The sequence below is a fragment of the Phodopus roborovskii genome, unplaced genomic scaffold, assembly GCF_943737965.1.
Source record: "Phodopus roborovskii unplaced genomic scaffold, PHOROB, whole genome shotgun sequence".
Classification (NCBI taxonomy): domain Eukaryota; kingdom Metazoa; phylum Chordata; class Mammalia; order Rodentia; family Cricetidae; genus Phodopus; species Phodopus roborovskii.
In genome coordinates this window covers 21,131,714-21,157,647 of record NW_026126514.1, presented here as the reverse complement: position 1 = coordinate 21,157,647, position 25,934 = coordinate 21,131,714, and the positions used below count along the sequence as shown (strand labels likewise).

Genomic DNA, 25,934 nt, shown 5'->3' with positions numbered 1-25,934 from the left:
TGATCCACAAAACCATCATGACTGAAGGAGAGAATCAACTCCTACAAGTTGTCCCCTGACCTCCTCATAAGCACTATGATACACACATATAAACATACACACAACACACAGACCACATACATACATACACACACAATAAATACATGTATTTTTAAAGTTATAAAAATAAAAACTAGTAATTCTTAAACTACAGCAAAAAACGTCATAAACATATCCTCACTTTTGATGGCTAAATTTAAACAATGTTTTAATTCACATCACTCTATCCTTAAAGAGTATAGAAACTACAAATGACTTTTAATACATTTCTGAAATATATTTTGGTAGGAAAAAAAACTACAGAAGTATAAAGTAATCTGCTGCTCTATTTTGTAACAGCAGATAAGGCATATATTATATAATCATATTTATGCACTTTGTTTACAAGGAATGTTCACCTACAACTACAAGTTAATAAAATAGGACCAACGGGACCTAGAGTGTAACTCAGTGAAACAGCACTTGCCTAGCATGTACATGCCCTAGGTCCCGTCTCCAGTAACACACAGCCACCAACACCACATCAATCTATATCATATCTGTTTTGCATACTTAGAAAAATATTACTTTTCACTTTCCTTATAGTATATGTGCCCATAGTTCCAGACATTTGGCCTAGAACATACCTGTTCTTAAACATCTGAACCATTCACTTTGCTGTAGAAATTACTAGAGAATTTAAAAGCATAGTCCTAAAAACTACCTTTCAAATTAGCAATTAAAATAAGGCTTACCATTTTAATGCCGGTGGAAAACGTCACTGGCTTCGTGGATCTGGGCTTCTCTAGCTGCATGTCCAGCTGGGTAGATCTGTCTTTATGCTGAGCCAAGAGCAGGGCAACAGGGAGGTCAGAGCTCTCCTGCAAGAAAAGTTCAGCACAAAACTTAAGACGGAAAGAATAAGATCCAAAGGCTTTCAAAGTATGTCTCTTCTATATGCACTTGATGCCAGTTAAATATCCACTTTATGTAGAACACTTTACAAAATATTAACATTCCATAATGTGAAAAGGCTGCCATACACTCATAAATCAAAATAACCTACAAACAAGTGTTTTATAAAATCCACATTAAAGATAATATAATAGGGTCCTATTTCATCTAACTACCAACCCATTTATTAAAGAAAGAAAGCAAATCACGAAAAGAGCAGTAGAAATGGCTATAACTTAGAGGTTTATCTGAGACACATTCTTTTCACCCCAGAGTTCAGACCATTTGAAATGTTTCCCATTACATTTCACCTGAGGCTATTTGCAAATAATCCTTGTTCTGTTTTGCACAATGGAACTATTGTAAGTATCACCACATGTACACTTTATTTTTAAATTTTAAATCACATTTTAATCAAGTACCAAAATGATAAACATTTAATATCATACATTGATACTATGCAGGACCATTGATTGTTTACACAAATCTGTATACACCCATATTTTGAGCAGCAAATCACTTATCTTAATAAGAAGACTGTTACTTATCCTACTCAGCACGAAGCACTTACATGCTTAAGTGCTGTGGAGCAAATGTCTAAACTAAATGATACCTAGACTTTGAGGTGTCAGTTAAATAAGAACCCAGAAACGCATGCAGAAAGGATCTCTCCAGCTCCACCCTTCCCATCAGGAGTATATATTCTGTATCCAGAAAGAAAGATAAAAATAAGCAAAACAATACAAAACCCCACCACTCCTTCTTTTTTTTTTCCTTTTCCTTTGTTTTATATTTTATTATAAATCACCCTATTTCACCTATCAATCCCAGTTCCCTCTCCCTCCCATTCTCCCAAGCCCCCAACTGCCCCCCACCTCATCCCCCATCCACTCTGCAGGGAGGGTGAGGCCTTCCATGAGGGATCATCAAAACTTGTCAAGTTATCTGGGGTAGGTCTATGGCTTTTTGACAGCTAAGTATCTATGATGTCTGGATGCAGCAAACAGGGCAGCAAGGCTCGCGCCAAGGCCAAGCCCCATTCTTCCCCGGTCAGCCTACAGTTCCCTGTGGGCCACGTGTAATGCCTCCTCCGCAAGGGTAACCACTTTTCTATTTCTTATATTAAAGTTATCTGACAAAGGCTACACAGCAAGTGCAAGGCCAGCCAGGGTAATTTATTGAGATCATCTGAATGTATAAAACAGAGAAAGGGACGCAGTTCAGTGATGTAGTGCTATGCCCAGCATATCTGCAACTCCACAGGCCCACCAAAAAGCAGGGTATTGAACAATAAAAATATCAATCACTCAGAATTTAATCCTCAGAAAACTCCCATGTCACCATCTCATGATATAAAAGCAGACATTACTACAGACTCTCATTTTCTTTCCAAATAAACCTTTTAGTAATTTGGGGGCACAAATGTAACTAATACACTTAAAAGTAACTGCTTTAAACTTCCAACATAGAGGCAATAACAAGTAAGTCAATTCAACAGAATTTTTAGAGAATAAAGATGGAGGGTATGGTGGTACAGGCTGTAATACCTAATAGGAAAAGCAGGGGTTCTAGGCCAACCCTCCGCTACATGGTGAGTACAAGGCCAGGCTGCACTGCGTGAGGTCCTGTCTTAGAAAACAAAACCAGGGGCTGGAGAGATGACTCAGCACTTGTACTGCATTGCTGTGCATTCCTGCAACAATTTTAGACCTCCACTAGGCATTCTGTAATAATCCATAACATTAAAGGAGATTTTACATGGGCAATACCCAAAAAAAAAAAAAAAATGTCTTTTTTTAATATATGTTTTCAGGTGAACAAACTGAAAAGAAAAAAAGAACATGTTCTTGGCTAAAATATTTAAACCAGTAGGTTAGGAGGACAGTTGGACAGGTAAAGGTGCTTGCCCAAAAGTCTGCAGCCCTGAATTTGATACCCCAGAACACATAAAGACAGAAGAAATAAACCAACTCTACATTCATGCCCAAATACACGTCATATACTCACATGCACAATAATTAGTTAAATGATGTTTCAGAGTCTTATCAAGGACTGGAGAGATGATGATTCAATACTTAAAAGCACTTGCTGTTCATCCTGAGGGTCTGACTTCAGAACTAAACTCTCCATTTACAAGAGTGAGCCTTAACATTTAATGACTGAGCCATCTGTCCAGCCCAAAGACCTATGTTTGGCTCCCAGCACCTCCCCAGGCTGCTCATAACAACCTATAACTCCAGCTCCAGGGATCCAAAGCCCTTCTCTGACCTCTGAGAGTACCTGTGCTCACATGCACATACTCATATACAGATACATACACATAGATAATATATCATTTTTAAAACTAAATCACTGGCTTCTAATTTATATTAGCAAATGAATGCAAATATATATAATGGAAATTTATTCTAAGAAAAAAAAAAACCTAAAGTCCACATATAAAAGCATGAAAATATGGTTCAACAGTTAAGGGTGCTCGTTGGTTGCTCTTTCAGGGAATCACAAGTTCAGTTCCCAGCACTTACATTCAGCAGCTAACCCACACATATAAAGACACACACACACACACACACACACACACACACACACATAATTTTTAAAACAATTTCAACATAAGACAGTGTACTCACTTCAAATAAGTTGCTAACCAAGACTGGTTTATTATAATACTAGTTTCTCATTCACACTAAAAGGAATTGAATGTTTAAATGTCTTGATAGCTGAAATTTTATAAAAATAAGTATTCTAGGCATCTCACTTTAGTATCGGGCCAGAGAATTTACTTTAAACCTACCACTTCTACTGAACACCTGAAAGTTTGGAGCCTGGCTGCCTTTGTGAGTGTTTAGAATTAAGCAGGGCTCTGATGATAAACATATCTGCAGTGTAGAATAAGCTTGTGAAGCGTGCTCTGGGGAACATAGAACATGCAGGTTCAGTTGGGGATTACGTGTCTGTTCTGAGCGTCACACTTCACCTTGGAAGGCTGCAGAGCCCACAGTAATTGCCTAAAGGCACACTGTTTAATATTTAAAGAAATTTTAATAAGACTGCCTGTAATACTCATTAAAAGCTTTATAATGACCATTTTTAAAGATTATTTTAACTGACTTTAAGCAAGCCATCTGGCAAACAATATTCCTAATAAGAATCAGCTACTGCATTTGACAACAGCATTAACTCATAAAATTTAAGACATAAACGGAACAGAATTTTCAAACAGGAATATAAAAAGTTTTAATAACACAGAACCTGATTTAAAATCTTTTTCCAAACTATTAAAAAATTGAATTTACAGTTAGGATTAAAATAAATGGACTTTTTAGCTAGCATTATGGCAAATGCTAAGCTATAAACATTCAGACTGTAACATTAAACCTGCCTGCAACATACAGTATAGTGTGCTGCCAATGCAGTCAGAAGGTTACAAAGTGACTTTAGGCACAAAGACCAAACTTAGAAACAGAAAGAATTCTAATAAGTTATCCTTGCACAAGAATGGTCCAGGGAACAAATGGAAGATGAAGCCTTTTAGACATACTTACAAACGTCAATGCTAGCTTTCCCTTTTTTTAAAAACCTAACATGAAAACACATTGAAAAAATACATTTTCACTTCATTAATACAAATTAATCAAGATAAAATAAATTTAATTCAGTTAGATTAAAAGCAAAAATAATTTTAATAAAGGCTGAAATATTAATAAAAGTAAAAAAATCTATAAAGACAAATTTAAAAGTTGAAATTAAAAAGCCCAACTGCGGTATTGTAATAATCAATACAGTGAATTACGAAGAATTATTTAGCCACTATGTTACATGGTCTAAACAGTGAGGAAAATATGTGCAGTAATGACTTGCAGGTGAAGAAAACAGGAAGTGAGAGGAGGGAACTCGCGAGAACCAGTATTAACTCCAGATTACACACAATGTACAACACTGGCAAGAACGTCTTACTTCATGCCTCACTGCATTTGAGAAGAGCTTGATGCCAACAGCAGCTCAACAAGCAGCAAGACACAGTGCTTCTGAGGACTGAAAGGCTCCACAAGCCTAACTAATGATGAGGCTGCGCTCCAGAATGGCCACAGTGGCTGAAGCACACATTCTTCCAGCTTGGACAATGCCAAAGAGTTTAGAAGCAAATTCCCTTTCTACCATATAAAGTGGGAGGGGTTTTTAAACTGCATGCTTATTTACTTTGTGTGCGTGCACATGTGCATACCATGGAGCACTGTGGAGGTCAAAGGACAGCTTGTGAGGGTCACTTCTTGCCTTCCACCACGTGGGTCCTGAAGATTGAACTCAGGTTGTCAGGCTGGGTAGCAGGCACTTTACTTGCTAGACCATCTCACCAGCCCCAGAGAGACTGTCATGATGAGAACTTCCTGTCTAATGCTCATTAATCCTCTTACTCTGATTTTTCTTTATTATCCCACCTACATCTGATTTAAGATATAATCTTACTTTTTATTTTACCTCAGGTCAATGGCTTAAAATACTTTTTAACAAAGGTACAACGGAAAATACATTTACATTTATTCCATCATAGAATAACAGCATGGCAATTAAGACTGGGAGCATGTCAACAGGGAAGAAATGCCTGGTGGAAAATGAATATATGAAGAAAGAATGGGAAATACAGAGAAACTTAACCCTAGATGAGCAGTTTCTAGCTTGTGCTGCCACCAATATCACAAAGAATTAAAATAAGCATCAATTTAAAAAGTATCAATTCCATGAACCACTTCTCAGACCATAGCCACTTACTGCTATTTGCTAACAAAGTTGGATACAGAACTAACTGCTAGAAAGTACTAATATTCTAGTAGTACACATTTCAACCAAATATATTATTTTTCATGCAAAAACGTGACATGCAGCCACTATATTTCAGCACATAACTAATATATTCAAAACCAGCTTAGAAAATATTCTAAAGACAATGTTTTAGTAAGCCTAAAGACATAGAAACAATCTACTGAATATTATTTATATGTATGTCAGTTATGATGTTACTCTCTCATCTGCAAGTACAATAAATATAGAAAAAAAAGTTGACATGGAGGAGGAGGTGGAGAGAGGAGGGAAAGGAATATAAGAGAGCTCCATTTTGACAGCTTTTGTTTGTTTTTGTTTTTGTTTTTAAGTACACAGTAGCCCTATCTGTCCTGGAAGTCACTCTGTAGACCAGGTTGGTCTTGAATGCACAAAAATTCATCTGCCTCTGCTGGGATTAAAGGTGTGAGCCACCACACCCAACCATTGACAGGCATCTTTAAGGTCCAAAAATGTTTCTTGTCCACAAGCATATTCATAGCTTAGGATAAATCACTTTAAATCCTTCATGTAATTTGGCCAGATACAAAATGGGGTATATTAATATACGATAAAAATAATTATATATGATAAAAATTATAATTAAAGTCATTTTCAAGATCATATCACTTAACACTCTTTGGAGTGGAAGCTGGATGTCAAATTAACTTATACTATACCAAATTCTAGAAACACATACTTTTTTTTGAGCAGCTACTACAGAAGTGATCATAAATGACCCACGAAGGGTAGAATCTACACCCATCCCCCTGAAATGGGGCAGGTTCCTTCACTGATCAGTGGATATGCTGGGCCAGTTTCCCAGCTCAAGCCTTTCAACCTACTTCTTTACTCCTAGAATTCCCCTTCCTACAGCTGAGATACTGGACAAGATGCCCAACTATAGAAGCCATAAGGACAGCATAGAGACCTGGGAATATACTACAGAGGAGAGGATTTCAAATACCCATTTGCATTGTCTTCTGGTTTGGTTTTGTTTGTTTTGTAGAGACAGGGTCTTACTATGTAGCTCCTGCTGTCCTGGAATTCACTATATGGACCAGAATGGCCTTGAACTCACAGAGATCCACCTGTCTCTGCCTCCTGAGTGCTGGGATTAAAAGCGTGTATTATCATGCCCACTTAAATTCTTGACTCAGAGAATTATAAGCATAAAAATTATATGGGATGAGGGGTTGAGGGATATGCCTTACTATTCAGCAATATATATGATGACATCAATATCAGAAGCAAAAAAAAAATTTTGTTTTAAGGCTGTGGGGATGCACACCTTTTTTTTTTTTTTTTTTTTTTTTTTTTAAACATGTCGATCCCAGTTCCCTCTCCCTCCTTTCCTTCCTCCCTCCCTCTTACCCTCTCTAGCCCCTCACATGCACCCTGACCACCCTCCCCTCCCATCCCCCCACCCCAATTCCACATGTAGGGCAATGCCATCCAGGTGGAGTCATGTAGATCTATCAAGTCATGTGAAGTAGGGACTAGGACTTCTCTCTCTCTCTAGGTTAAGGCAGTTATCCCTCCATGGGGGATATGTTCACAAGGTCCTTTTGTGCACCAGGGATACATCCTGGCTCCACTGTCTGAGGTCCCTTAGACTGTTCAGTCCTTCTGGCTGAGACCCATATTCAGGGGGGCCTGAGTCAGTCCCATGCTGGATTCCCAGCTATCAGTCTGGGGGGCCTGTTAGCTCCTCCTTGTTCAGGTCAGCTGTCTCTATATGTTTCTGCAACCTGGTCTTGTCCTCTCCCTCTGTATCTGGATTCTAGTTAGACACAGTGTTTAGGTATGGGTGTTTGCTTCTGTTTGCAACAGGTACTAGATGAGGGCTCCATGATAAGGGATAAGTTAGTTGTTGATCTCACTATCCAGGAAGGGCATTTATGGTAGCCTTTCCACTGTTGGTCAAATTGTTAGTTTGCAGCAGTCTTGTAGGTCTCTAGACCTTCCTTTAGGTTCAGTTTTCTCTTCAAACCAATAATTGCTTCCTCTTTTATGTTTGTCCTCTCTCTCTCTCTCTCTCTCTCTCTCTCTCTCTCTCTCTCTCTCTCTCTCTCTCTCCTGTCTTCTATTCCTACCCTGACTGAATCTTTCTAGTCGCACGTCCTTTCCTCTCCTCTCCTTCTCTTTCTCCTACTTCTCTCTCCATTCACTGGCCTCCCCCACATCCCATGTGCTCTGGGGGACTTGTCCCTTCCCTCTTCTGTGAGGGACTTTATATGAATCTCTTAGAATACACCTTGTATCCTAGTTCCTCTGGTGGTCTGAATTATAGGCTGGTGATCCTTTAATCTTAGCACTCGGGAGGCAGATCTCTGTGAGTTCGAGACCAGCCGGGTTTATAGTACAAGTTCCAGGACACCCAAAACTGTTACACAGAGAACCTCTATCTGGAAAGCCCCCCAAAAAAAATAATTAACAGAAGCAAAAGAGAAATATCCGCAGCAGGTAAAGGCCCTGACTTGCCTTGGAAACCAACAACCTGAGTTTCATCATCAGAACCCACATAGAGCGGAGAACCAACTCAACAACCCTGTCACCTGGCCCCTACACATTCACTGTGGCATGCACGTGTTCTAGACCCCACCCCATCCTTGCACACAATAACAATACATATTTTATGTAGATACACGAGGAAAAAGCAGAAAGTAAACTAGAGCAGGACTGCCATTGAAAGCCACTGCTCAGCAAACTCCATGGAAAGATGAGCTTTTAGGTGGTGATTAGCATGAACACTGACCAGCTCATCCAAGAAGGCCTGCTTGTTCTTCCTCTTCAGAATCTGCTGCAGCTCCTCTTCCTTTTGTAGAAACAGTCTTCGTTGTTCACTCTCCTGTCGTTCTACTTCCAATGCTTCCTCCAATTCTTCCTGTTCCCGAGTCTACACAGAAAGTTACATGAGGGATGGAACGACTTCAATCAATAGCAATCCTATGCTTCACTCTCCTGCCCTTTTACTGGAAACATATAGCAATCTCATCACTTGTGCTTTAATAATCTACAATTCTATATAGAATTAACTAGAATACTTATTATTTCATGTGAGCCTATACTAGTCCAGGGAAGGACAAACACCAAACCAAGTAGACTAAGTCCAGAAACTGACATGGAGAAACTGGTGAATACTCCATGGTGGGGTGGGGTGGGGTGGGGTGGGGTGGGTGGGGATGGGGTAAAGTTGGTAATTGGTAATTACTATAGACAATTTAAAGTCATTCATTATATGGCACTTAACATGAATTTTCTTTATCAGTTCATACATTTTTCAAATTCCTCCTACAACAAAACACCAAGTTTTTAAGGAGAAAAAGGAGCTGCAATCAGGTCCACTGTATTCCATACTAATGACAGAAAATCCACCTCAAGTGAACTCACTTTCAAGCAATTCAGTTTAATCTCTCTTTTCTGTTCTTTAAGTCGATGGCTAAGTCTTGTGAGCATTTCTTCTAATCATTTTTACAAATTCCTATACCCCTGTTAATAAGTCAATGCATTTAATATAAGCCTCCAGTGGAGAAGGGAATCCAAACTTCATCTAGAAGGATTAGTAAGAGCATCTGTAAAAGGATATATCTACATAATGTGCCTAAGTGCTTGTAATTAAGTACTCTGGTGTGGGTACAGCACATATAATGTATGCAGTAATAGCACTAGTGATCTGCTAATAAATTCTCCTTGGGACAGGTAGAAATAGAAAGGGTTTCATATAATGCTTTTGGTGAAATGTGTCCCATGAAAAGAGAAGCTAAAGATTGTCATCCTGATATTAATAAATATGATCTTATTTTTGACATGAGGTGAGAGGGGAGATCTTTGCTGATATAATCAAGTTAAGGTAACATCCTACTGGAGATCTGGAAACCGACACATGGGGAGAAAGAAGAACATCTGAAGATAGACAAAGCGTGACAATGCTTGCTGGACCACCAGAGGCTAAGAAGGACCCAGCCCCGGAGCCTAAAGCCCTGCTAGACACCTGGATTTCAGACTTCTAGCTTCCAGAATAGTGAGAAAATAATATATAAGCCACCTGGGTTTTGGAATTTGTTCAAGTAGCCCTAGGAAAGCAATACATAGTTTTAGAACTTCAAACAGTAGGTACTGACTCCCACTCCCCAGACAATACAACAACCCATTATACAAACAGGGCAAAGACATGAAACAAGTTAGATTGTTTGGTGTGAATAAGTCATGAGATATGGAAGTGTTTTAAATAAAGCTAGAGTGAAAAAGACAAGGAAGATCATGGTACTTCTCTATAAAACCAAAGGGAGTTGTGCCATATAAGATACCTGGGGAGACAATAGGAGAATCCAAGGAGTAGGGTTAGAAAGACAGCTAGAAGCAGTAAGACATGCAGATCAACAGAACTGGGTGAAAGCTAATAGGAACACTGGTTAGAATCATATTGAAAAAAACTGGAAAAGAAAAGAAAAGAAAGGGGAAGGAAAGGAAAGAAAAAAGAAAAGAAGAAAAGAAAAAAGTGCCAGGTTTAAAACACAAGCCATCTACAAAATATGGAGATTGAACAATGGCTTGAGCACTGATGGATGCTAGCACCATTCATGGAGATAAAGAATACAAGAGACAAAACAGACTTTAAGTAAGAAGTTATCACAAGAGACACAGAAGGACATAATATAATGATACAAAGTATAACGTACAAGAAAATATAAGTTATACATACATCTCATATCAGAGAGCCTAAGTAAATAAACCATATACAATGACAACTAAAGGGACAATAAGGCAGCAACTCAAGAAAAAAATTATATTGTCCATTTTTAACTAATGGATAAAATATCCAAACAGAATTGTTAATAAGCAGAGACCACAAACAACATTATATATAAAATGGTACAAAAATACATACACAGAACATTCTACTTAACAGGAGCAGACTATACATTCTTTTCAAGTACATACAAAACTTTAGCCAGGAATATAAGTCTTAGAACTTTTAGGGAAACTTAAGCAAACATAATAAATACTTTGTGTTTTCACTTATACAAACAGTCAAACCTGGCATGAGGAAAAAAAAGATTAGTTGGAAAAGTCCAAGAATAGAATGAGCTCAATCAGTGTTCAAATGCAAACTTAACTGCCCAGAGAAAAATAATACAGACAGACATTAGTAATATCAACTGTTGTCTGCCTTAAAGATCCCTTCCTTAAGAAATACAGTTTAACATAATGTTTTCAGATGACTTTTGCTACAGTAATGTGATTATCTCCCTAACTACATAGCAGAACTGTATTTCTAGAAATTTTAATTTCTGTTTAAATTCCATGTGAATATAACTGCTTTTATAAGAAGGGTAGTTTGTTTCTAAAGTATTACATAAAACCTCCACACTGATTCTGATGGGGGCTATACCTTATGATCCAGCTCTAACCTTCTTGGGTCTATACTCAAAGTAATCCACATCATATTTGAAAGACACCTACTCCTCCATGGTCATTTCTGCTTCCTTTTTTAAATAGCCAGGAAATAGAAACAGCCATTTTGTTGTTGACAGACATCACTAGACGCCCATCAAATGATGAACAGATAATGAAAATATGGTAAAATTTACAGACTAGATTATTATTCAGCTATAAGAAAAAAATTAATTCAAGACTTTGTGGCATATGTCTTTAATCCCAGCACTCAAGAGGCAGAGGCAAGTGTGTTCGAGTTTGAGGCCAGTCTGGTCTACATAGAGATTCCCCGGATAGCCAGAGTTATATAGAAAGTTCCAGGACAGCCAGTGCTACATAGAGGGACCCATAGAGGATGAAATTTTCAGGTAAATGGTTGGAGCTGGAAACAATCATTTTGAGTGAGGTACTCCAAACCTAGAAACATGTCACTTTCTCTCTCATCGTGGATGCCAGCTTTGAATCTTCAGATGTGCTTCCTTTGTAATGCCCATCAAGGTCAATATATTACTAAGGGCCATGGGGAGGGGCTTTTCAAGGAAGAGAAGTAAATAATGGAATAGGAATGGTTAAACTGGGAGTGGCAGGGTGTACAGGATGTATAATGGAGAGGGATAAATAACACTTAAGACCTTTCAAAAAAGGTCTATGGAAACCTACTACTTAGAAAGTGCTCTGAATTCAAAATATATATACATACAAAGAGTTAAAATTAAGTTATTATTACAGGGTAACAATATCCCTAATAAACTTGAGGTGTTAAAATAAATAGCCCAATACCAGGTATGAGTCACTTCATTTGGAATTATTGGCCAGTAAGGTCCCACAGAACCCCAAACATTACAGGAGATGGCCAATACCATTAGTTACCTTCCAGAATTTGACAGTGAAAAGAAACAGATTTGAGTCCTAGAACCTGCTGAAATCAGACCAGTATAGAACTAAAAGCTTTATTCCTACTATCTAAATTCCATAGTACTGGAAGGTGCTTTGCAAGCTATCAGAGAGAAAAGTAATGATCAATCTTACTCAGTTATGAACCTGTGAGATACAACTCTCCTGGGAAAACAACCACTGGTACAATAGTAGCACAAACATCATGAGAGTAACCAACCACTTTCGTATTGGATTTAAGTCCTGATGGAATCAATACTTGGCACCACTGTTGGGCTAAGAACTTATAACTAGACAGGTAACAAGCCCTAAGAGAGAATCCACTATAATTATGGCACTAAATGGATATAGGGTTAAACCCTCTCCTAATGATTTAGTGTTATACCCACAGATCAACCCTAATGTGAGAAACTTCTGTTTACAGTAGATGGTGATTAACACTGATCTATAACAGGCAAAGGTGTAACAACTAAGAGACTGCAGAATTTTCGGTCCTAAATAGAACAACTGTACTGCCCCTGTCTCAAGGCTGAGGGATCAATGAAGACAAGATGATAGAAAGAGTGTAAGAGGCTGAGGAAGTAGATGGCTACAAGCAAACAGTCTCCGGAACTCATCAGAGCAGCTGCACATAGGACTTCACAGCAGCATCAACAGCATGCACAAAACCTATCCAAGCCCAAGCCAGACCAAATCCCAGAGTGGAGAGAGAGTTGGGCACACAATCCCACCCCCAGCCATGGAGCCACTGGCAACCAATAGTTGCTGTGAGAGGGAGAAACAATTTTCTCGGAGAATGTAGTTCCTGGCAACTCTCCATTGGAAGACACACATCCAAGAATATTTGAGTCGCATAAACTTCTTTTGGAAAAACTTTTTAAAGGACAGAAAAATGGGTAGGTAGGGGAGGGAGGGATAAACTGAGGAAGAGCCCAAAAGAGTTGAGGATGAATATGACTAGAACACATAGAATGAAACACTCCAAGAACTAATAAAATTATTCTAAGCATTATGTGAAAAAAAATTTGTTACTAATACAAAAGAAGAAAATACTTAGCAACCAACCAGCTTTAACTTATTTTTCTGAATGACATCTTTGTTTTCCTTTTGATATATTTCCATTTTCTTTTTAGTGTTCTCCAAATCCACATTGTTGGTCAAGTTGAAGACTGTAAAAGAAAGGAAACCATGCCATGAAATAGTCTTAATATGAATCTTAAGATAATTATAAGAGCCAAATATTCAGTATTTTGACTTCTTCCTCATTGGATTATCAGTCTTTATAGTTCTCCTGTGTCTTTTAATCATCTATCAATTGTACTGGGTCACTCATGACTACCCTGAACTCTAGCTCCAAGAGTATCTGACACCTCTGTCCTCTTTGGATACTGGCACTTACATGGAGTCTCACACACACACTTGAAAGTTAATAAAAATAAAGGGAGAACTGAAGTCGGAATGTAAAATGAAATCAAAACAGTAAAAAATGGAAAAGAAAGAGTTAACAGAAATAAATCAAAGACTACCTCCCCTATATAAACATCTATGGAATATGTCCTAAGTACCTCACTTAGACTAACTCATATATATATTGCAGACATGGAGAGAGTATTCCACAGAGTGCACTGAAGGTCACAGGGCAGCTTGTGGACATCCGTTCTCTCCTTTCATCTCATGGGTTCCAGGATTGCAACAGGTACTTTTACAAATCACTTTGCTGACGGGAGCACAGGAGATCTGGCCTGTCAAATGTGTGTGAAAAATCTGACTCCACTCTTCATCTGTCATATGGAGGGATGGCCTTCCCTATCCCCTACCCCTCACGGCCTGTGGCAGGTGGGAGAGCTGGCCCTGCCTCTCACCAATGGCAGCACTCAGGAGAGCAGGCCCTGCACCTTTCCCTCACCCAGTTAACACAGCAGAGCTGACCCTGTCCAGCCCTGGGAGCAGGACAAAAGCACAGCTGACGCCATCCCCTCTCGTCTGCCACGTGGTGGCATGGGTGAGGAAAAGATCCCCACCTCCACCCCTTGCTACCTTTGACAGGCAGGAGAGATGGCATTGGGGGCACAAGAATGGGGGAGCTGGTCCTGCAGTACTTGAGAGAGCAGGCCCTGGTAGGGTAGGCGCGGGTGAGCTGCCCAGGGGGCATGAGAGCAGCCGTTCTGGCCCTCTTCCTGACACCTGCTGCAGTGGGCAAGCTAGCCACCGCAATGCTGAAGAGTTTGCCTGCTGGTGTCGATGAAGGAAAGCCGGCAGGCTGACCATCCCCACTACCACCCAGCCTCAGCACCAGGGCTGAGTTGGCACACCCCAACATCCACTGCATCTATGAACTGTTGACATGTAAAAGGGCCGGACCTGTTGATCCAAAGCTGCATAGCACAGGACAACAACAGGGCACCCAAGAGGAGTCTCAGTGAGGGCCCAGTATCAAGGAGTCAGAGGCCTCAAGCCAGACCAATGTCTGTTACATTGAGCACTTACAAGCAAAGACTATTGACTAAAGGGTGAACTGTGTGACTGGCTGTGTCACACCACAGCTTCTAGGCTGAGACGTTCTTATTGTTGTTACATTAGTTTGTTTGGTCTTTTGGTTATCTAGTTTTCTTTTAAATTTTATTTTATTATGAGGGGAGATTACAAGGACAGAGGGTGGATACAAAGGGAAAGGAGATGATGGATTGGGATGCATGATGTGAAATTCACAAAGAATCAATTTAAAAAGTCTTAAAAAGAAAGTTGACTATAATAAGGAGCCAATAGAAATGCATGCTCTTACTTAGAAACACATTTCTACCTGAAATAAAAGATTTGGTATTTTACCTACAAACAGACAAACTAAATAAATAAATAAAAATCACTTTGCAGTTGCAATTTCCCTTCTGTGAAAACCAAAAATACATTTACTTCTTTCTAGCCTCTTCTAATTGCTTTCTGCCCTATATAATTTTTTTTTTTTTCAGTTTTCAATGTACCTATCTTGTTGGAATGTTCTTGTCTATTATGGGTCTAAACTTGCTGTTAAATATAATCCAAAAAGTAAGTAAACTTCAATTCTGAGTTAAATTCATATGATTAGATGCAATTTGTCTCTTTTATAATTACAAATGCCATGATAAATCCCAATAAAAGCAAAATAGATAATGTGTATTTCATTTTTTAACTTAGAAAATTGAGGTATTGGCAATATGATAGAGGTAAAACGCTATTGCAAATAATACATCGTCTTTCTCTCATCATGAAATTGAATTACTAACATAAGAATGTCTTAGATGAAGCAAGCTTACTAAGCCACAGTGAATGGGATGTCACGGCAGCCTCAGAGAAAGGGCAGAAGCTAACTCCCTGTGACAACCATCTGACCCTTTATCTGTTTGCTGGAATGTATGGCTCAGATGCTGACCTGACTCTCTTCAAGAATTAAAAGCAAAAAAAAAAAAAAAAAAACCTATTATATATTCTGGAAGATTTAATGTTATTTAAGTACAATTTTAAATTCTTTTGACATTCAGAATTTACAATGTAAGCCCTTTGGGCTTTCTCACCCTTTTAAAATGGGTATTCTCTGCACCCAAAGAATAATCAGGTTATTATGAAGTGAAGAACAAACGTTTGAGAAGATCCCTGGGGCCAGGAGGAACAAAAAGTTCTGTGTGCACATTGTCATCCCCACAAAGAAGGGCCTGTTGTTAATGCCATAAGAAGTTAATGCCACAAGAAAGCTCATCTTCATGAGTATCTTCTTGATATCAATATTCAAAATGATACATTTTAATTTTTAGACATGTTCTACTCAAGAAAGTCATAATATTTACAAAGCGAAATGTCTTCATCTTCATTTTGTGCCTCCTCAAACACTGACCTAAACTAAGCTCCTATCTCTAAGCCTCTCATTGTTTGCTTAAGCATTCTTAATGCTATACTTCTACAAAACCAAAATCAAAACTCTCTAATACCTGTCAAAAGCAGCCCTAGACAACTCCCTTATTGGTGATGGGCTAGTTAGTTGGTGTGAGGTCTTTTTATTTGCTTGTTTGTTTTACCAGACAGGGTTTTCTTTTGCAACCCAAGCTAGCCTGTAACTCATGAGCACTTGCCTCTGTCTTTTGGGTACTAGAACCACTACACCAAACCAAAGTCTAAATGCTCCTCTCTCACCTCTGACTATTTCTCAGCATTCCATATCCAAGACATAGACTCCTAACTACTCATTAGGCCCATCATGCATTTTCAAAGCACTGAGAAAAGTCTACTGGCTCACTATTTGCTAGCAATATGATCTTGTGCACATTACTTTGAGCTCTTTGTGCTTGTTCTCCATATACAAGAGGGCTAAAAATGCCTGTATGCAGCTCACTCTGGAAATCAGTAGGTGTTTATTAAATTAACATTTTGTTCTTTTGATTAACAGAGAAAAATCAATACAGATGGCAAGAACATTTAAGTATCTTTGAAAAACAAAGTTACAGAAACAAGATTTTGAAAGAAATTTTATTTCTACAATAACAATCAGAACAATGCCACATGAAAAAGTGATAGAACCACGCCCAACAGTTTTAAAGGTCCCAAACTAATGTCTCTATCCCATCCTTATTTCTGCAGACTCCCCATCTAACAAGACAAAACAATTAAAAAAAAAATCCTATAACTTTCACTTTTTTGGGGGGGGAGGGGTCATGTAGCCAGTGTAGGTACATGTATGTGTGCATCCATATAGAGGATAGAGGTCAACTTTAGGTGCCATTTTTCATGATGATAGCCATCCACCTTGTTTCTTGAGACAGGGTATTTCACTGGCTTAGAATGTGCCAAGTAGTCTAGGCTGGTTGGTCTCACACCCCATGGATCTGTGGCTCTGCTTCCTTCGCATTGGGATTACAAGCACAAGACAGCACAGCTGACAGTTCACCAGCAAGCACTTTGCTGACTTCCCCAGCACTCCATCTTGCATGGTCTTGATTAACAAGGGCATATTTCTGTCTATTCTTTCTAACTCACTTATACCTTCAAATCAGTACCTATTCTCTCTAAAATGTCTTCACTACCATGCCCACCACTACTGGCTATTCTATGATTTACTTATTTCTCATCCACACTACTGAAATGGTCCCTTATTGGGAGGTGATGGTGCATGCCTTTAATCCCAGAACTTGGGAGGCAAAACCAGATCTCGTGAGTCTGAGGCCAGCCTGGTCTACAGAGTGAGTTCCAGGATAGCCAGAACTACAGGGAGAAACACTGTCAAGGGACAGAGGTCCCTTAAAAACCTCACTGGTTCACTATGGTACACAGACTAAATCTTACTGACAGCCAAGTTACTGAACTTATTTCATATTTACCTTTTGAAAATATTTTTATTTATAAGTATGGGTATTTTGCATACATGCATGTTTATGCAACTCATGCATGTCTGGTGCCTTTAGAGCCAAGAAGAGGGCTTCAGATCTGCTGGGATCAGAGTAACTGACAGTTGTGGGACGACATCTAGGTGCTAGGAAACAAACCTGGGTCCTCTGAAGAGCAGTCAGTACTCTTAACCACTGAACCATCCCTGCAGCCTTTTTAAGAAATAATAATTTCTTAATACACATGCAGAATTATTACAGCAAGCTGATTAACAAACCTATCACATCACGTGCTCTTTTTTTGTAGTGGGACCGTTTAACAGGTGGTATGTAATTGTGATTTTAATTTGCATTCCCCTGATAATTACTGATGTTGAGCAGTGTTGCATCTAACTGTTAGCTATTTGTTTTGTTTCCTTTTGAGAAATGTCTACTTGTTATAAGGTTATGTGTATTCTTGCCATTGAGTTGTCAAAGGTTCTTGTACATTTATTTCAGAGATGTGGTGATTTGAATGAGATGTCCCCACAGCCTCAGACATTTGGTCCCAGTTGCTGGTGCTGTTTAGGAAAGCTTAGAAGTAGAGCCTTATTGGAGGAAATGCATCACTACAGGTGGGCTTTGAGAGTTTAAAGACTCTTGCCATTCCCAATGTGTGCTCTCTCTGCTCCAGATGTGAGGTTCAGAGTCCTCAGTTTCTGCTCAAGTTACCATATCTGCTGCCTGCTGTCATGCTTCCCATGATGGTGGTAGACTTTTATCCTTCTGGGACAGTAAGCCCAGATGAACTTTTTCTTCTAAAAATTGCTTAGATGGTGGTATTTTATCACAGCCACAGAAAAGGAAACTAAAACAGGAGTTAATAGTAGCTGTATGGTTTGCAAATGTTTCTCCTCTTCTGTGGACTGTCTTTTTTTTTTTTACTGTTGTCTCCTCTGCTCAGTGAAGCTTTTTAGTTTGATAAATCTTCTCTCCTCCTTCTCTGCCCCTCTGCTTTCATCCTCCCTCTAGATTATTTTAGCTTAAAACAAACACAGTAACTATGCACCTGTGACAGTTCATCTCAATGTCAGCTGGACACAAATTAGAAACATCTGAGCACCGGGCCTCACCTGAGGAATTATACTGATTACCTAAAGAAAAGTGGGAAAACCACACCAAATGTGGATGGCACCTTCTGGTGGCAGCCCAGATTTTAAAAAGGAACAAAGCAGAGGAAGATTACTCACCTTTTGCTTGCTTGGCCTCCCTCTTGCTACCAAGTGAATTTACCCTGTTGCTGCTGCTCCTGACAATTCCTTTGTCGATGTTAGAACCAGCATTTCCAGGGTTCTATCACTGACTGCAGAACAGTAGCTTTCCAACAACACTCTATGTCTTCAGCACCACACTGGGCCTGCTAAGGCCTCATGAAATGAGCAACTACTGAGCTGCCAGCTTCTCCAGTGTGAGATGGCCTGTGTGGGACTACTCTGACTGTGGAAAACTATCCAGTCTCAAGGACCTAGCAACTACAGGTTTTGTAGCCCCTCAGATGTGAAACAGCTATTGTTACTATTTCAATGAAAGCTAATCTAACTATATCACATGAACTAATACAATTTTCATCCTATTGACTCTGTTCTTCTAGAGAACCCTGACTAATCCAGCAATGTGGTAGCTTGAGTAAGAATGGCCCTCGTAGGCTCATATGTGCCAATACTTAGTCCCCAGTGTGCAACTGTTTGGGAAGGATTAGAAAGCATGATTTTGTTAGAGGAGGTGCGTCTCTGGAGGTAGGTTTTGAGGGTTCAAAAACTCAAATAATTTCCAGGGTATTCTCTGTCTCCTGTTTGTAGATCAAGATCTAAGTTTCAGCTGTAGCCCTCCCTCTATGCCTTTTTACTCCACCATCACTGACTCTGACCCTCTGGAACTGTAAGCCCAATTAAACTCTCATCTTTCATAAGTTACCTTGGTCATGGGGTGTCATCTCAGCAACAGAAAAGAAACTAACACAAGCAGTCAATCTCTAACATTATACAGTCAATGTCTAGTCTTTAACGGAGCTCAGCATCTTTCTTATATAAATTATAAATATCTATAGTGCTGTTCCACTTTTTTAAGGGAAGCAAAAGCAGAGTTATATAATTTTCCCAGCCTTATACATTATTGGACTAAATTGCATAAAATAATAAGCACAAATGACCTAAGAAAGCTTGATCACTGATGAAAATAATTCATCTGGAGAGGAAAGGAGAGATATATTTGAGGATAACTTTTAATGGAAAGCATTTACTATGCATCATTGTGCTTTGACATGAGTCAGCACAGTCTATGGAAAGAGAGGGAAATGTCAGTTGCTCCAATGAGCCAATCAACTAGATAGACATTGGTTCAGAGTGTCTATATACTTTACAGATACAACTCATGAAATGTATATAACAGCATGATCATTTTCAAATCGAATGCACTGGTCTATAGGTTCATATCTAGTAAAGTATTACAGGGTAAGGTGGTGGCTTGCTGGGTAAAGTGCTTGCTATACAAGCACAAGAACCTGAGTTTGAATCTCCAGCATTGACATAAAAACCAAGCCACAGCAGCATATACCTCTAACCCCAGCACTAGCATTCAGAGACAGGAAAATCCCAGGGGCTTGCTACCAGCCAGTCTAGCCAATAGGTGAGCTCCACATTCAGCAAGAGACCCTGTCTCAAAAAAGAAAGTGAAGAATGGCAGAAATAGACACCCGACATTGACCTCTGGCATGGGTATGTATACCCACATGCACATATACACAGAGAAAGAGAAAATATTACAGGCCAGGTATGATGGTGCATGCCTGTAATCTCAGACTCTGGGAAGCAGAGGCAGGAAGGCTTTGAAAGTTCAAAATCAACCTGACTTCCATAACAGTTATCAGAAAAACATCCAAGGCTACATAGTGAAACTCCATCTCAAAGAAAAGGAAGAAAATATTGCATGTTGTATAATCACACTATCCAAGCTTACTATTACTAGTGCCTATTTCTAAACACAAACTTGTGGGCTCAGGGTTGCTCATTCCTTCAAATTACTTCACCTCATGTGGGGGGGGAGGGAGGGGAACAAAAAACATAAATAGGTTCAACCAGAACGTCATGAAAATCAAGGTCCCCTGATGGGAGATGTCATTCTGTAAATATGTTTCTCTTATTGGTTAATGAATAAAGCACTGTTGACCAATAGGAAAGGAAGATAGGAGGGACTAGGAGAAAGGAGGAGAGAGGAAGTAGTAAGGAGTCAGCATGTAGAGACTGGAGAGAGCAGAGGCCAGCCCCACTCTCTGGTAAGATGAGACCACGTGGAAATACTTAGATTAATAGAAATGGGTTAATAATTAAGACAGAGCTAGCCGATAAGAAACTAGTACCTGGCCAACAGCATTATATCTAATACAGAGTCTGTGTGTGTTAATTGGGGCTGGCACCGCGGTGGGTCCAGGCCGGCAGGAAAAGCCTTACTCCTAACAGTCCCCTTGCTCTTTCATCCCTTAAACCTGGCCCACAGTTTCTTTGCCCTTCAATTTCCTTAGGTACCTAGAATACTTGGTTAGAACTGCAACCATGTATTCAACTTGCCCTGTAAGAGCTATAATCTCTTTTCCCTTCATTATATCACCAGAGTTTTGACTAATCACATTGATTTTAATATGTATGCAAACAGTTTCTTTGTGATGGCAATTCTCCTGCTTGTGCTACAACTGAGCACGTTCTCCGTCTGTATCTAACGTGCCCATTTGCATCAGCATTCACAATTCTACCATCTTAGTCAAACCAACATGTACTCATGGCTGCTAATATATACAAAGCACTTACAAGTACATTGAGAATAAAAAAGCAACAGATCTAAGGTACTAAAATATATCAGAAAAAAACTTTTAAGTTTGCACATGCTTCTACTGTAGCATATCAAATAACTTGGACATTTTAGAAAAGTCCTGATAAGAGATATCTAGACTTTCTCAGAAGGAAACTTTTTAAAATTCTAACATTAATACCTAAAGATTTGAAGTTGCCACATGTAAAAACCTTCTAATGATTCTTTATATCATATTTTAATAATAAAGTTATGAATTTGGAGAATTCAAAAAAATGACTGTTTTATCCTTACAGTTTCAGTCTAATTTTTATAAGCTACATCTGTCTATCATTTCCAAACATGTACTTTGTAATAACCACAGTAACTTTTTGTTTTATATTTACTAATTTAATGTGTGCTTTGCATTCATTTAGTGTGGTAGTCAGACACTTGGGGAGTTGGTGCTCTCCGTCCACTTTGTGGCTTCCAGAAGGGGACTCAAGTCTTCAGGCATGGCAGTAAACTGAGTCACCTCAACAGCTCCCATCATCACAACTTCAAAAAGCATAACTTTTTAATCAATACAGCACAACTTCCATACCTTGTAACAGTTCTGAAATTCTCTGTAGCAAACCAGAAACAAGGCTCACTCCCTAGCCAGCACTGGAAGTGAGGGAGGCAAGCAGAGACAACACACTGAGAAGAAGCGCCGAGATCAATCTACGTCTGCCTGGAACACTGACATAAAATGCTACTCCACGGTTACCTGCTAAAGTCTTCCCAACCTACTGTTCCACAGAAGCATAAACAGTAATAAACATTTTTATCTTTTGTTATCACTAAGTTAACAGAAACACTACAAAGTAAAAGTATTTCCTTTTGCTTAGACTGCTTGGTAGAGTTGGTGCATGCAGACACACCCTTCTTCCCAGCTAAAAAGTATTCCCTCTATAATAATTTCTCTAAGACAAAAATTACTTATGAACCCCCTTTATTATGTATGATTTAAATCTGACAAATGTAATTCCATTGTAAAAGAAAGTAACCTATAAACATCAGCTACCACAATAGCCATCAGGAATCTTCTGTGTGAGACACTGTTTAGGCATTCCAAAAATAACAGCACAAGATCTCAAGGCTAGCACATCTAATTTAAACCTACCAATTTCCTCCACTTCTTCCAGGAAATCATTGTACTCTCTTAGACTAGGAAAATCTTCTTCTCTTTTATTGTATCTACAGAGGGAAAAAAATATTACATATCATTGTAGGACATTTTTATATAACCAGCTTGCTCATCCCTACTTAATACATGCATGATATATACAGAAGAGATTGTTTACTGTGTAAAACATTGTTTTCTTGATGCTAGGCTTATAACTAAACCAAGAATGCAAGCTGGGTTTGAGGGAGGTTTTGTTGGGTTGATTTTTGGTTTGGTTTGGTATGATTTGGTTTGGTTTGGTTTGGTTTTCTGGGGTTTCTTGTGGCATGTGGAAGGTTGACTTTTGTTCATGATAGGCATGTGTTCTACCACTGAGCTGTGCCTGCAAGCACTGTCCTAAAAATTTGTATGATTACAGAGAAGATGTAGAATCGGGAGAGAATTCTATCACATGACAATTCTTAAAGGACTTAAAGAAAAAAGAGATTTAATGAGGTGCTTCAGGGATGTGAAATGAACTTAAATAAGACATAGCATTACAAATTACAATATTTATTGTAGTCATTAATTCTAAAAAACTGGAGCTCAAATGAAAAGATTCAGTTTTTCATGAAAAAAGTGGCCTAAAAATCTTCCATAAAATATATAAATATTGGAATGTATCTGTGAATAATAACAAATCTGAAAAGGTGAAAAGTAAGAGATCAAAATGAAAAGAGGGCTCCTTGAAGTAACACAAATAAAGGTCAGCAGGCCACTGATGAAGTATTATCGATGCAGTGTCTAGGAGAATGTCACTAAGCCATTAGTAAAATGTATGTTCCCAAATAACAACTAAAAGGGGCTGGAAAGGTGGTGCAGTGGTTAGGAGCCTGTATTACACTCAGGAAAGCAAGGTCATGAGGAAAGGAAACAGGAGTGCCATAGCCCTTTCTTCCGCCTTCCTTCCCTGTGCTCCTTGCAGAACTCTCAGCAGTGACATGCTGGCCAGAGCATCTGGGGCCCACCATCTCCATGAACTGTGGCAGGAACTATGAGGAGGGTCTGGAGAAGAATTTCTCACTTTCATTGAAAAACAAATGGTGGCTACTGGCTCTGAGGACCTCATCCTTTGGATCTGGGTTTGCTGCACCTTTCTCTGTCTCTGTGTGTGTGTGTGTGTGTGTGTGTGTGTGTGTGTGTGTGTGTGTGTGTGTGTGTGTGTGTGTTTTGGGGGGAGTGCTTTAGAGAAAGGGTTTTTCTGTGTCTTTGGAGGCTGTCTTGGAATTCACTCAGTAGACTTGGCTGGCATCATACTTAAAGAGATCTTCCTGTCTTTGCTCCCCAAATGCTGGGACTAAAGGTGCACTTTACCACCACCATCCAGCTGTACACCCACCATACCTTCTTTATAGTAAGACACCAACTACTTAATAAACAAGGATGTTTAATTCATTGTTTTAACAGATATAAAAAATGATTAAGAGGTGTGATCTCTAAAATATGGAGCAAACTTTGGAATTCTTACACTAGATAAGTTTATAAATAAACTAATAACATGAAAGAAAGAAAAAGAAAGAAAACTGAATCTGTACTACTCCTGTGGGGGCCTGAGTTCAGCTCCCAGTACCCACATCTGGTAGTTCACAGCTGTCTATAACTCAGCTCTGGGTGGCTCCAACCCAACATCGAAGCTCCCAGAGCATCAGCACTCAGATGTACATACCCACACGTACACTCTCACAAGGCAGACAATATCCAAATAAAGCAATCATTTTTTGCCAGGTGGTGGTGCTGCATGCCTTTAATTCCAGCACTTTGGAGGCAGAGGCAGGTGGATCTCTGAGTTCAAGCCCAGCCTGGTCTACAGAGTGAGTTCCAGGCCAGCTAGGGCTACACAGAGAAACTCTGCCTCAGGGGGTAAAAAAAAAAAAAAAAAAAAAAAAAAAGGTAAAGCATGAGTTCGATGTGCAGCTCAGAGGCACAGCATATGCTTAGAGTACCCAAGGCACTGGGTTCAATCCCCAACATCAAAAACAAAACAAAACAAAGCAAAACAAAACCTTAATGTATTAATTTAAAAATAATAAAATACCTTATAACAAAAGGGCAAATAAAATGAAACTCAAAACTAACATATCATAAAAATGCATCCAAAAACTGCCTAAATGAAGTATAACTAATCGGTGTAAATAAACTTCAAAGTGAAACTTAAATGTTACCTCTCCAGTCCTTATAGTACAGTTGTTTTGTTTGCTACGGTATTTTCTATCTCCTTAATATCCTACGCTACTTTAACTAGTGAGCCTCATGAGAACAAGGTTTATAGCTATTTTACATGCAACTTCTTAATTACTGCTAATACATATAACACAGGTGTTAAATAACAGATAGCAAGCGGATAAACTTTGAAAACACCAAGAAAGCCCCTGTGCTTGTTTCAAGAGCACATGTTCTAACATTGGAACAATACAGAGAAGATCAGCATGGCCCCTATGCAAGCATGACACACAAATTCATGAAGACAGTTTTTCTATAACAAATGTTAGATATTACAGTTATGGAGATAATTTTATAACTACTTTGTTACCTGTCAATCTGTTCAAAATTACATGAGCAAATAATGATGACTACTGAAATAACTGTTGAAGTTCTCTAATCCCTTGACAATAATAACACTTACATCTTTAGTACTTTTTTCCGAATCTCAACCTCCTTGTCGACGGTGGGATCTTCAAAGAGCTGTACCCTGAAGTTGCTCTTTCTCAGTGGAGTACCACACTCAGGGCAGTTTCCAGCCCCTCTCACGAACAGTAAGTCCACGCAGCTCTCACACCTATAAGGAAACACGCAGCAATGGTAGTAACAGTAGCTAAACAAGAAGAGGTCAGGAATATGAAAGGGAGTTGAGAGAGACAGGAAAATTACAGTAGACAGGGGGAGGGATGAAATGATGTGAATACAGTATTCAATGGATGAAATTCTCAAACATAATTCTTAATGATAGAAAACAGCACTAAAGGTAGAGTTCACATCTACAAGCTGTCCTTCCAGGAAGAATTGAGGATGGGGGATGAAAATTCCATGGCTACTTTCAATTTTACAAAAAAAAAAAAAAAAACAAAACTTTGTAATATCACTTTTACTAGTCAATTACTTTTCAGACAGATAACTGAACAGATACCAGTTGTAGACCCATAAAAGTAAATAGTGAATGAGTTTAACTAAGAAGATTCAGGAGAAGAGAACAGAAGAAATGGGAAATGAAAAGACTTCCCAGTGCACCGTCAAGACTCTTTCAAAATATACTGAGCACCCCAATTCAAAACCCCAAAATGGGACTGGGGAGATGGCTCAGTCAGAAAGTGCTTGTCATGCAAGTGTGAGGACACAGGTTTGGACTTCTAGCACCCAAATAAAGGCTGGGTGTGGTGGTGCTCTCCTATAATCCCAGTACCAGGGAGGCAGAGATGGGGGGGGGGGGATTTCTTTGATGC

General features: G+C 39.1%; 1 protein-coding gene and 1 non-coding gene across 2 annotated transcripts in view; one reads left to right on the top strand and one right to left on the bottom strand.

Moving 5' to 3' along the window:
* Window positions 1-25,934, bottom strand: part of Mnat1 (MNAT1 component of CDK activating kinase) — a 154,852-nt gene that overhangs the window by 82,553 nt on the left and 46,365 nt on the right. Inside the window, exons 2-6 of the mRNA XM_051195988.1 lie at window positions 25,121-25,273; window positions 22,456-22,529; window positions 13,189-13,292; window positions 8,549-8,689; window positions 774-899 (exon numbers count right to left, since the gene is read on the bottom strand). Coding sequence (XP_051051945.1) covers window positions 774-899; window positions 8,549-8,689; window positions 13,189-13,292; window positions 22,456-22,529; window positions 25,121-25,273 — 598 coding nt within the window. The remainder of the gene's footprint in view (window positions 1-773; window positions 900-8,548; window positions 8,690-13,188; window positions 13,293-22,455; window positions 22,530-25,120; window positions 25,274-25,934) is intronic.
* LOC127230810 (U6 spliceosomal RNA) lies at window positions 24,869-24,970 on the top strand. The gene has a single exon (XR_007835211.1). It is a non-coding gene; the product is annotated as a U6 spliceosomal RNA (small nuclear RNA).